The sequence below is a fragment of the Bombus huntii genome, unplaced genomic scaffold (genome assembly GCF_024542735.1).
Source record: "Bombus huntii isolate Logan2020A unplaced genomic scaffold, iyBomHunt1.1 ctg00000091.1, whole genome shotgun sequence".
NCBI classification, from domain to species: Eukaryota; Metazoa; Arthropoda; class Insecta; order Hymenoptera; family Apidae; genus Bombus; species Bombus huntii.
In genome coordinates, this window is record NW_026099346.1 from 159,044 (window position 1) to 170,436 (window position 11,393).

The window sequence follows — 11,393 nt, forward strand, 5'->3', positions numbered from 1 at the left end:
ACGGTTGTCGTGGCCCCTTTCAAACGATCCGTGGCCACTCTTCAGTTTCGGCGTCATTAACCCTTCCCTTCTTTCTTCCTGGTTCACTTAGAAACGAAGAAAATTCCGGAGGTAGTTTGCTCTTAGCAGCTGTCATTTTTTTTTTTTTCTTTGTTTAGTCGACACGAAGCATTTTGGAGAATTTCTGTGATTGCTTCGCGAAGGTACAGAGGATAAGAAAAAGCGCTCTTTGTTCGTTGACGACTTTCTGTCAATTAGAAATAAGAGTAAACGGCATAACAGTTTTCTTCTTTGCCACTGTATACGTAATTTTTGTTAGACTTTAACAACTCGTATTTTTCGTGAGCAAATACTGTCGAGTGGTTATACACTGTATATGTGAAGCTTCGTTTTCTTCGCGCGAAATATCCATGTTGTTCTTTCTATACTTGTGTTCATATATCATGACGTTCAGCCTACACGTGCCCGAGAATGTAATGTAACAGATAATTGGGTTCGAGCTGTAAATCTTTCATTTGCAGCATGACGCGAATCTAACAACACTTCTTTCCTTGTTCAGATCATGAATATTTTTGTCGCGTGCAGGTAGAATCATATGTCTAGAGTATCCACGGGTTTCGTGTTTACTTATTTCTTTAACTAACTTCGGTTTTAACCAACTTCCTATTAACCAGCAAATTAATCAAATACTTTCAGAATCAATGACAAGAATATACCGAAAAGTGTCGAAAGAATTTTAAAGAATTTTACAATCATTTTCCTAAAAGTTATCTTGAGACGTATTGTATCGTTAGTCTCATAGAGTTAATCACTTTTCTCTAGAATAATGCTCGAACACAGCTGTAGCTTTCTATAAATTTCCTCGATATTCGATTGAATTTCCCGAGATCGTTTCCAATGACGAGATCGCAGCAGTTGTTACGAAAAATATCGGAAGAGCGAAGAACGCGTATGTGTGTCTGATCCATCATTCACGATAGTCTCTACGGTCCATGCGTATGATCCATCATCTGCGTAACCGTTTTACAATCCTCACCGTGGAAATGCCGATCCGCGATGCTATTCTCGCGCGCACTCGACCGCTTAAGAGCATCGTCCAGAGACGTTTCCATCATACACAAATAACTTTGTTTTTCTTCTTGCAGTCGGAAGCGTGGAGAATTCGATGTTTCTGGCTGATCTGTTGTTTTATCATTTGCGCGGCATTTTTTCGCGGTTAGAAGAAAGATGAGATTAATATCTTTGTGGTATTTTGATACTTATCGATCTGCCGATAATGTCGGTGCTGGTAGGGGAAAGCGTAGTTGAGAAGAAGCGCGCTTTTTCGATAAATTATGAATTATGGCTAACGGTAATTCACGCAATTTACATAATCTAGATGGAACAGACGCTTTTCAAGATCGCTTGTCGACTCATTTATGTTTATAATTTTCAGGAGAAGAAAATCTAAACCTTGAATATATTCAATTCGAATATGTACTGTAGCCTAAATTCGGGTCTTTTTTCGGCTTTCAACGATATCGATTTTGTCTCGATTGACCTCCTGCCGGTTTACGTGCTTTTATTCTTCCTCCTTCTTCTTCTTCCGGTGTCCAATGATTCCTTTGAAAATCGACGCGGTTCGTACCGAAGCGTACGCTTCCGATGCGGAAAGTACGCGATCGAAGCGCGTGGCTTCTGACCGGAAGCGTAGCCTTGCAAACGCGATTAGATTGCATTAGCTACGAGACTGAAATTAAATCTCGAGTCGGAATTGTATTTAATTTTCTTCGGGAAGTTCGATGCCGGAATCGAAAATTAGACGATTGAATAGGGATTCCTAGTTGATTTTAGACGTCCCTCTTCCTGTAACTCCCACCGAACTTGCATTGGGCGTTGTTCGCAGGCTTGTCGTGCGGCAAACCGTTTCGCAAGAGCTTATTTGCATTTCCTCTAACTGCGGTTCGCATAAGACGCGTCAAAGGAATATTGACTACTATCTATTAGGTCAGATTTTTTCACTATTTTCTGCTTCTCGTAGGATTGTAATGTTACAGTACCGGTAACACGAAGCTTGATCTACGGCAAATAATAAAATATCTTTGAGATTAAAAAATATAAAGATTTGAAAATTAGGACATTTGAAAGTTTGTGCTTACTCGACTGAATTGCTATTAAGTGACGTTTAAAAATTTTAATCACAAGGTTGAAAGTAATATAGTTGGTAATTCTAAGGAACACCTATCCTCAGATAGATTGGTATACACACGCGAGTCGACCGTATTCTCCGGAAATGAAAACAACTACATCCCTGGAACCTGGAACACGTGATTTTCCGCATATCCATTAAAGCAACATCGGTCAGTGACTCGTTTACGGTGCAGTCGCTAGACTCAATTAATGACCACGTTCTGGTCGTAAATATAGAAAAGGCAGCGAGATATTTTAGTTTGTTGGCTAACTGGGCTGAGGTTGGGTCAATGTTTCTGTGGATTTCATTTACCTCTTCCGGCCTCCTTATATTTTCTGAATTCTTACAATTTCCGAGATACCAGTTCATAGCAAATTGATTCTTATTATGGCGTAGGATATAGTAAATCTTATTGTCTAAAAATACAGGAAAAGATTTCATAATTATTATTTTTTTTAACATTTTATTCAAGCGTTTCTTAAGACATTTGTTCAAAGAGATGTCAGGTTATAAAAAATTGAATCAACCTCCCCAAAGCTCCTTAACCTCTTGTTATTTTTGATAAATCAATAGCATTACGCAATATATACCGTGTGATTTCCCTAGACGATCTAGTAGCACTCTTTTTTACAACCTTCTTTCAAAACGAGAAACAAGAAGAGGATTGACCAAATATCATTGTCATCGAAGCGCAGAGACGCTCCGGTGATTCTTATCTCCATTCATCTCTCCGAGTGAAACTATTTGACGTCGCCTTGAATAGGCTCAGACAGTTTTGTCGGGGGTCCGTGTCGTCGCCTGTAGTCAGCTCGCACGATCGTGAATGGAAAGACTCGTATAAAATCAAAGGGCCGACAGACTCTTCCTGCTTAGACGAGATCAACGAGATCTCGTTCAATAGAGAAGTTACCTTCTCGACCGCCGGCGCCGTATTACCCTTCAAAGTCACCGGAAAGTCATATAAGCCAACCGATGCAGCCTAACCTTTATCCTAGCCTAACCTAGATAAAATAGGTTTCTCTTATTCCATCTGAATTTCTAAAGAAACCAAGACTTGATTTCAGTCTGGTTAAAAGCTTCGCTCGATTAAAGCTGTTTTTCAAGCAATAACCTACTTTGTGAATTTCATGCACGCGAATCCAAGTATGTATGCGGCAGAAATGAAGCTTTCGTGCATGTCTAATTGTAAGTTGATGCGAAACAATGCGCATGCGCCGAAATCCCACCACTTTGCGGACCCACATTGTGCCTTTTATCAAGGCGCCTTGTTTGTTTACTCTTCTCGAGCTAATTCTTCACTATTATTATCTACATTATTTTCACTGGCTAACAACTGGTTGGTCTGCAATTGACGAACCAATACAAATTTTTCGTTACGTGCATATATTCGAAAGAATTCGAAATTAAATTATCATGTATTACGGGCAGTTACGATAGAGTGACACAAAGCAATCTGTGTTTGAATGCCTCCACTCGTGGACAATATCGATATAACCTAAATGCGATAAATCGCGAACGTTTGATTCGACTCATGGGAAATTTACGCGTTTTTAAATCGTTCCGAGTCGCACGCGAAATGCAGGTCAGAGAACCGTCTAATATTTATTGTTGAGATCGTGGGCTTGATCTTAATGGCGCGGCGGCACGCGATTCTTTACCAACTATGCTCCTTAACTCCAGCTCTCGACCTTCTTCCCTATTCAACTAGCTCGAGCAGTGAAATTGACTCTGCATGCCTGTGATTTTGGCAGGGAATGGGAGTCGAGTTCAGTGAAGTCGAGTAGTGAATGCACATTGTGTATACGTGTTTTAGGTGGTTTGTGTGAGTTTGTTGCGGAGATTCGAGACATTTATTTAACCTCTTTATCATATTCGAGCCTGTGCGATATAACCATATCTTAAATGTAATAAGTTTTATTTTTTATTGCAAAGTTCTTGAAATATATAATGCACACAATAAGTGTATAATATTATATATATATATATATATATATATATATATATATATATATATATATATATATATATATATATATATATATATATATATATATATAAATTATATTTAAGAAGTTTGGGATAGTTTAAAGATGAAATAAATTGCTTTTTAAGTTTAATCTCTTACTCTCGACGAAATCAAGTTTCTCTGGAATTTGGTGGAGTTTAAGATTTGATATCGGTGTCGTAGGAGTTATGTGACACTTTAAGGTGGAATAAATCTAGCGAGGAGTTTAAGGTGCGGCAAAGGAGCGTGGAATGTTGCAATAGAAATTTATTGCAGTGTTAGTGCATTGGTAGATTGATCAAATTTACGTGTAGCGTGGGTAACCAATGGTAAATATTTTGCAATGTGTATAATTTCTCAGTAATCTGAGGTTTATAAAATCTATCGACAACTAATGGAAATTGTTGATTTAACAGATCAATTTTAAATTCCTCGTTAATCTAAATTTTTTTAATCCTATTTACAGCTAAACCTTACGACGAAAAATTAACGAAGTGGAATAAAAATGGCATTGTGATTCTTCTCGTCGTGTATCGGTGTCACATCAAATTTAAGAGACAGTTTTACTTGCGGATGCTGCGTGTTACGTTGGTGAAGTCGACGAAAGCGTAAAATAGGAGCTCGTCCGAAATACACTAACGCGGAAGGTTAAATTTAACGCAAAAGGCCGAGAAATTAGTCTAGAACTCGAAGTTTCATTGGTACGACGCACTTGAAACGCATTCAAAGAGGTCGGCGACCTCGAAAGGGGATGAACGCAACTGTTTCGTGGGAATTTCTTATTGTGGCTTATTTGGATGAAGCTGCTTTAAAATCAGCGCTGGATTCGTCTGTTTTTTGCCCGGAAATCATAAAATGTTTAGGCCAGGCGACTCCATGTACAGAAAATGTTATGTCCACTTTTTACGTCCGTAGAATTCAACTCTTTACTACTATGCACTTCTTCTCCAAAAAAATATCGCGTTTCAATATTAAAAAAAGTTTCAATAATATACTATCCATTAGAAGAATGATAACATGATAACCTTACAAATTATTAGTATTAACAAATTCTTATTGTCGTATAGAAATGCCAACTATTGCTTCGGTAAAACAAACAAAGGAATTTTACAGGTAAATTTTACAAATTACAAGTCATCTTATAACGCAAAATACGACGTGTAAAATTGTCTCAATTTATTAATAGTATTAATAAATTATTATGATAAAAGATGCAGGAATCTTAGCCTCATGAGAAATTAGAGATGAAAATTAAAGATTAAAGGGAAAAGATTAATCACTGGTCCTCCTAAAAAGATGCAGTCCCATGGATGGATGGTTGTGCGAGTATTAAAGCAGCGCAAAACCGTTCCCCGAATTCTCATCCCGGACGTCGTACGACCAAAGACAAAAACAACTCACTCGAGGGCATTGCGGAGAGACATTCATCGAGGACACAATAGTATTATTCCAGGAAGTGCTAGTTCTTCCTAGATTCCGGTTACAATGTTCTTAACGCGTGGAAATTAGTCTTGACCAGGAAACATCTATAACGGCATGTATTTTCTGCCGTGATTGTAAATCTGTTTGGAACATGCGGTTTGTCCGTTAATCTAGGCGCTGTTGTTCAATTGAGTCAATATTATTTGTTGGTAGATTAGTGTGTGCAAGAGCGCTCTATCCATTATTGACCAATTCGAGCACGTATTGGTAAATTTCACACCGGCAATTACGGTGAAATCGTTCGTGGTCGCTGGAAATTAGCAGTATCGTTTGCGGTCGTGAGCTGATTGACACTGCGTGAGCGGGGAATTATGTGAAGCAGCTTTGCTTTGTCGTTTCATGCATTTAATAGGTTTGCGGCGGTGGACAGAGTTTGTAAAAAATGAAGACAAGGTAGAAAAAGATTATTTTTCATTTTTTACTATTAGATTATTTTCAAAGTGATCATTTCAGTGAAATATGATTGACAAAAAATAAGATCTATAATTGAATCATTATAGAAAATAGAATAATATTGATAATAAAGAAATAAAAATCAATTATAGAATAACATATAATAATAATAATAATAATAATAATAATAATAACAACAACAACAACAACAACAACAACGACAACGACAACGACAACGACAACGACAACGACAACGACAACGACAACGACAACGACAACGACAACAACAACAACAACAACAACAACAACAACAACAACAACAACAACAATGTGGATAGACTTTATGTTTACTTTTATATGTATAATGATACTGTTTGATCCTTGAATTAAAGTTAAGATTAACGTTGCGATTATGATTATCCTTTGTCTGACTAAATATATTTGAAGTATCAATTACAGTAGAATTTTTGAAAGATTCTTGGCTGTTAAACAAAAAACTGGTTCCTTTATATTTCGCTCAATTATCATAGAATCGTGAAACTGACTTTCACTTCAAATTTTGTCTGTTTCAGGAGTAACAAGTACCTGCAAAAATCATCCATCAGCCGGATATGTGCTGTCGGAGGGTTTTTCATTAGCATTCCCGTCTTTCTAACTGGTAAGAACCAATTCCTTCAATTCTGTCAACTTTAACCTTTTGAAAGATACTAGTACATAAGTTATACGTTTAATTTTTCTTGAATTCAGGCATGAATCTAAAAGATACTGTGAACTATCTCTGAGTGTATGAAATCAGTTTAGAAATCCAATGGAAATAAAGTTAATTTTAACGCCGAATAGTCATTATTTTTCTTAGAAAAATAAAAAATGATCGTCTTTTAGAGAAGTTTTAACAGATTAATTTATAAAGAGCTGAAACAGAATATTCATGTCATGCATGAATACGGCTGGTGGATGGATCGAGATCTAATCTAAAGTTTACGTTGTGTCATGCTAGTTTACACAGCTATCATTCGCTCGATCGATCGTTAAGCTGTTGAACTCGATTCAAGACGGACATTTTGACTCTGTTCAGAAGAAAACTGCGTTTTAATAAATTTGACGGAATAGAAATTATGATAGACTACAATGTTTTTTTAATTATATCATAAAATTTATTTATTTTTTTTTAATGTCATGTTAGAAACTTCAAATACTGTCCAAAACTTCGAACGTAATCGTTTTAGAAATTTGTAAATTACTTAACGACCAAAAATATTGAATTCTCTATTGTCTGAAGATAGATTCTCTATAATTTAAGTAATTTATTCGTCGAGAATTGATATATAAAGACTTAAATAATAAATTAATTGAAAAATAATTTGCAACTAGTATTGAAAATTTCAATTAAAAGCATATGTATATAGTTTACGCTTCGAGAATTATATGTATTGAGAATATGTATTTGCGCCGATTCTTTGTCCCGCTTGTTATGGCATACGTGTTATAATGATCCTCTAACAATGCTTTCAGGTATGATATTGTATACATTCATCCAGTTTCATTCGACGCCGGCAATCGTTACGTCGGTTTTCATAGGCCTTGGCATCGTGTTTTGTGGATGCGCAATGGTCCATAACGTCTTCGTGTGGCAGAGGGTAAGAACATATCGCTATTAAAAAAGAAAACGAACACGTTCAAACACGTCTAAATCATCTTTTATGTGTATTTTACCCGGAAATCATTTTATCGTGAAATTTTGTTTTTCAGAGTTACCATAATTTATCTGGTAGAGTTCATAAAAATTTTTCTGAAATCAATTGCAAGCTTTTAGGAAACCAGGATTTTTCACATTTTTAAGAAGCGTTATAATTATATTGCGGATCTTTATACGTTCGTGCGAAATTGAAAAGTACGCAAATGGCGCAAAATGCATAAAATGCGCTAAAATATACGTATATAAGAAAACAAATCTCTATTAAAATTTTATTTCTTTGATTATGTTCGTAAAACTACAAACTTGTATAAAAATACGCATTCTAGTTATAAATGTTAAAACATTCGATCTAGTCCTTATCACATTCATGAAAACCTCCATTTAACCATTCGTTGTATCAACAAACATTCATATGCAAAACTTACCACCTACCACATCCTCCGCGTATTAATATAATCCCCTTTTATAAATTATACACTTTAGAGTGGACTGGTTGGGTCAGAGTGATATAAGCTTACAAGTTCTCGAGGAGATCTACCGAAGTTACATTTACGTTTGCATAATTTCACCGAAAAAGATACTCTGTAGAATGACAGGTTCGTTTGTTTATGTGATCCGCGATCGCAACTATTTCAAGGGGATTTTATAAATAACCATACACACGATATTCAGTGTATTTTCGTATTCTCGTTTATTTTGGGGAGATTTGTAAAACTGTTGAACAAAATAATTGAGTAACGATTATATTTGCCGAGAAAAAGTCTTTTTCTCTGTACCCCTCCTTCTACTTCAAGCATGTAGTATAATAAGACAATAAGATTGACAATGGCTGAAAGTAATCCAAAAGAGTTTTCACCATGGTTATCGGTAACGAAAAAGATTTGAATCATCTTTAATACTTATTCGTAACTAGAATCATTTCAACTAAAATGTAAATTCTTATATTATAACTTTTTTAATTTGTTATGGCCCCTGACTACAACCTAACCTATCATTCTTATTTCGTAGGAGAAGACGAATGCCGTGAAGGCGTTAGCGCGCGAACAGTGCGAAGCGGCGGTACAGCTGCAGCGTCAGCAGCAGCTGCAACAGCACCAGAACCAGCCACAGCTACAACAGCAACAACAACTACGTGGCCCGTTAACCATCCACCATGCTGGCTGCCCAACGAAAGTCGGGCCCGTGACGAACCAACTAAATACCAGCCACGCAACGCACGGCCGAGCTGCACAGTACCAACACTATCATCACCATCATCATCATCGACACGTGTCAATGTCCCCACCGCCCTTGTTGCTCTCATCGCCAGCTCCGATCGCGGCGACGCACAATCATCTGAACGTGAGCGGACACAGAAACGTGGTTACGCCACCGGATACACCAGCAGATAGATCGCCACCGAGTCCTGGAAATAAGCTAAATAGATCGCAGCATTTGCCACGGGAAGCAACCGGCAGCGTCAGTCCTGGTCTTCCGGCTGCCACATTGGATCTAAGTAGCGCAGCAACCACCAATAGTCCGCATGAATTGTCCACGTTAGTTTAGAAATTTGGTCCGAACATTATATCTTCACATAGGATTGGAGATTAATAGTTGATAGTTAATTTACACATCGATCTTTTTATTTGTAAATTGGGTCGTGGTTTAGAGTTGGTTTGTAAAAATTCGGTCCTAATTGTTAAATGATGAATATTGATTAAGAATAATAGGCATTGATGTACCAATCTTTTTTTAACTTATATACTTGAGCACACGCATTGGAGATTTCACTTTTATTCAGTGAAACAGCAACTTCATTACTCGCTTATTCAATACGGCAATTGCATATATTTCATGGACATTTTAACAATGTTTTGAATAATTTCTAACGGTACAATTGTGATGAAGTGAAAAAAATCGTGATAAGAAACAGAGAGAAAAGTTGCTCGTTAATGAATATTGACCAGAAATAAAGTAATTTCTAAAGAATATCCCGAAGACGTCGTAGATATTACGAAAGGAATGATTAATTTATACCCGCGTGTATCTTGCCATTACCATACTATTATTATTATTATTATTATTATTAATATTGTTAGTAGTACTCGATTACATTATTATTAATATTAATATTATTGCCTTATTATTATTAATGTTATGGAACCTCTAGTCCTAGGTTACTTTCGCTGCCACGAAAGGATAAGATTTTCGAACTTTTTACTATTACGTGTAATTCAAGTTTTCCTGTTGCGCATGCGCAGTAGAAAGAAAGTTAGCGGAACTCAAATCTCGAACTATAGAGAGTTGAAAAGTAGTAAAAGTAAAAAAGCACGAAGAACATTTGTATTTGTGCTGGATTAAGTTTGATAATTGAAAATTGAGTTTGATGATAACATTTTTTTCGTATTCGCTTTGGTAAATATTAGTTTTATTTAAAATTGAACAAAGCATTTTATGTTTTTCAAATACGGTACATAATCGTAATATCGAATTTTGTAAACTGATAGTAAGAAACTCTATAATTCGAGACTGGAACTTTGATCAAGTTCACATTGAACGTAAACTGACTTAATTTTGTTATTTAAGCGTGTATACTATACGTGTTTGTTCCTTCTTCTCTTGTGCGCAGGCTATAGCTTAATTACTTCCAATAAACGCAGTTATATCGAATCAATGACCGATACAAATTTAGATATTAGGATTATTTAAACAAGAGATTAAAAACTAAAAAGTATTGTTTTTATACTGCATATGTACATATGCAATATGAACGACAGTTTGTGTAATAATATGTACCCCTCTTCTTAGTTTACTTTTGTATATTTTGCGACATTTGATATTAATTTTATGAGCAACGTACTTACACTTTATCTTTGTAATTAAATGTGAAATGAAAGAAAAGAAATGACATGAGAAAAGGAAATTCGATGTACGAGTATATACGAATTGACGGAATTAAAATTTAACGCTATATTTAAATAGAAGACGTGAAATATCTTGTCATCTTAAAATAACTTCCTAATAATCATTCCTATTCTTTTACATAAAAACATTTTTCGACTGTAACTTAAGAAAAATGTCTGCTAACGTGAAACGTGCCAGAAAAAATTAACAACTTCCATTAAATTGGCAAATTTCTCATTAATATCGTAAAACTCGCGTTTACAAAGATCAGATCAGTGTACATAATATACAAAACAAATGCAGAATATATAAATATAGCACATACGTTCTGAATTATATTCGAATTGGGCAGGGTAACCAAGTGAAAATATGTAAATTTCACGATGTGTAATGTACACTTTATCGAACTTGTAAGTAGTGTAGAAATAGAATATTTTACACGTAACAAAATATACAAACGACAATACACAAGTTAAATTATTTGTTAGATCCATGTATAACAAGCATAGTACAAAAGTGTTTTAGCTTTATGTACTGGTAATTATGAGAAATACCAACTTAATAGATGTATTTGGTATGTACCTAGTTAAGAAAACAATAAATTATTCTGAACAGATAAAGCGTTTAGTAGCTTGTAAAGTATGAATTTTCGAAAACGTAAGTATTTTATATCTAAGTAGTTAAGAAACGCGAGCAAGGGAAATCAAACAAAGGAACAAAGTTTTTTTGTTTAAAAATATTTAATTTGTTGTTCTATTATCCGA

The 11,393-nt window shown here is 35.5% G+C and overlaps 1 protein-coding gene and 1 long non-coding RNA gene across 3 annotated transcripts in view; both read left to right on the top strand.

Annotated features, from left to right (window-relative positions):
• Window positions 1-9,902, top strand: part of LOC126876719 (dual specificity tyrosine-phosphorylation-regulated kinase 1A-like) — a 59,113-nt gene extending 49,211 nt beyond the window's left edge. Inside the window, exons 1-3 of one of the 2 annotated variants that reach the window (XM_050639594.1) lie at window positions 6,401-6,708; window positions 7,563-7,687; window positions 8,755-9,902. In XM_050639594.1, the coding sequence (XP_050495551.1) occupies window positions 7,565-7,687; window positions 8,755-9,291 (660 nt within the window). In that variant the 5' untranslated portion in view covers window positions 6,401-6,708; window positions 7,563-7,564 and the 3' untranslated portion in view covers window positions 9,292-9,902. Of the gene's footprint in view, window positions 1-6,400; window positions 6,709-7,562; window positions 7,688-8,754 lie in introns of those variants that run through there. The other variant, XM_050639596.1, reaches the window with a different exon arrangement.
• On the top strand, window positions 4,224-5,421 carry LOC126876743 (uncharacterized). Its single transcript, XR_007694475.1, has 3 exons — window positions 4,224-4,504; window positions 4,642-5,288; window positions 5,387-5,421. It is a non-coding gene; the product is annotated as an uncharacterized LOC126876743 (long non-coding RNA).
• Window positions 9,903-11,393: the final 1,491 nt, after the last annotated feature.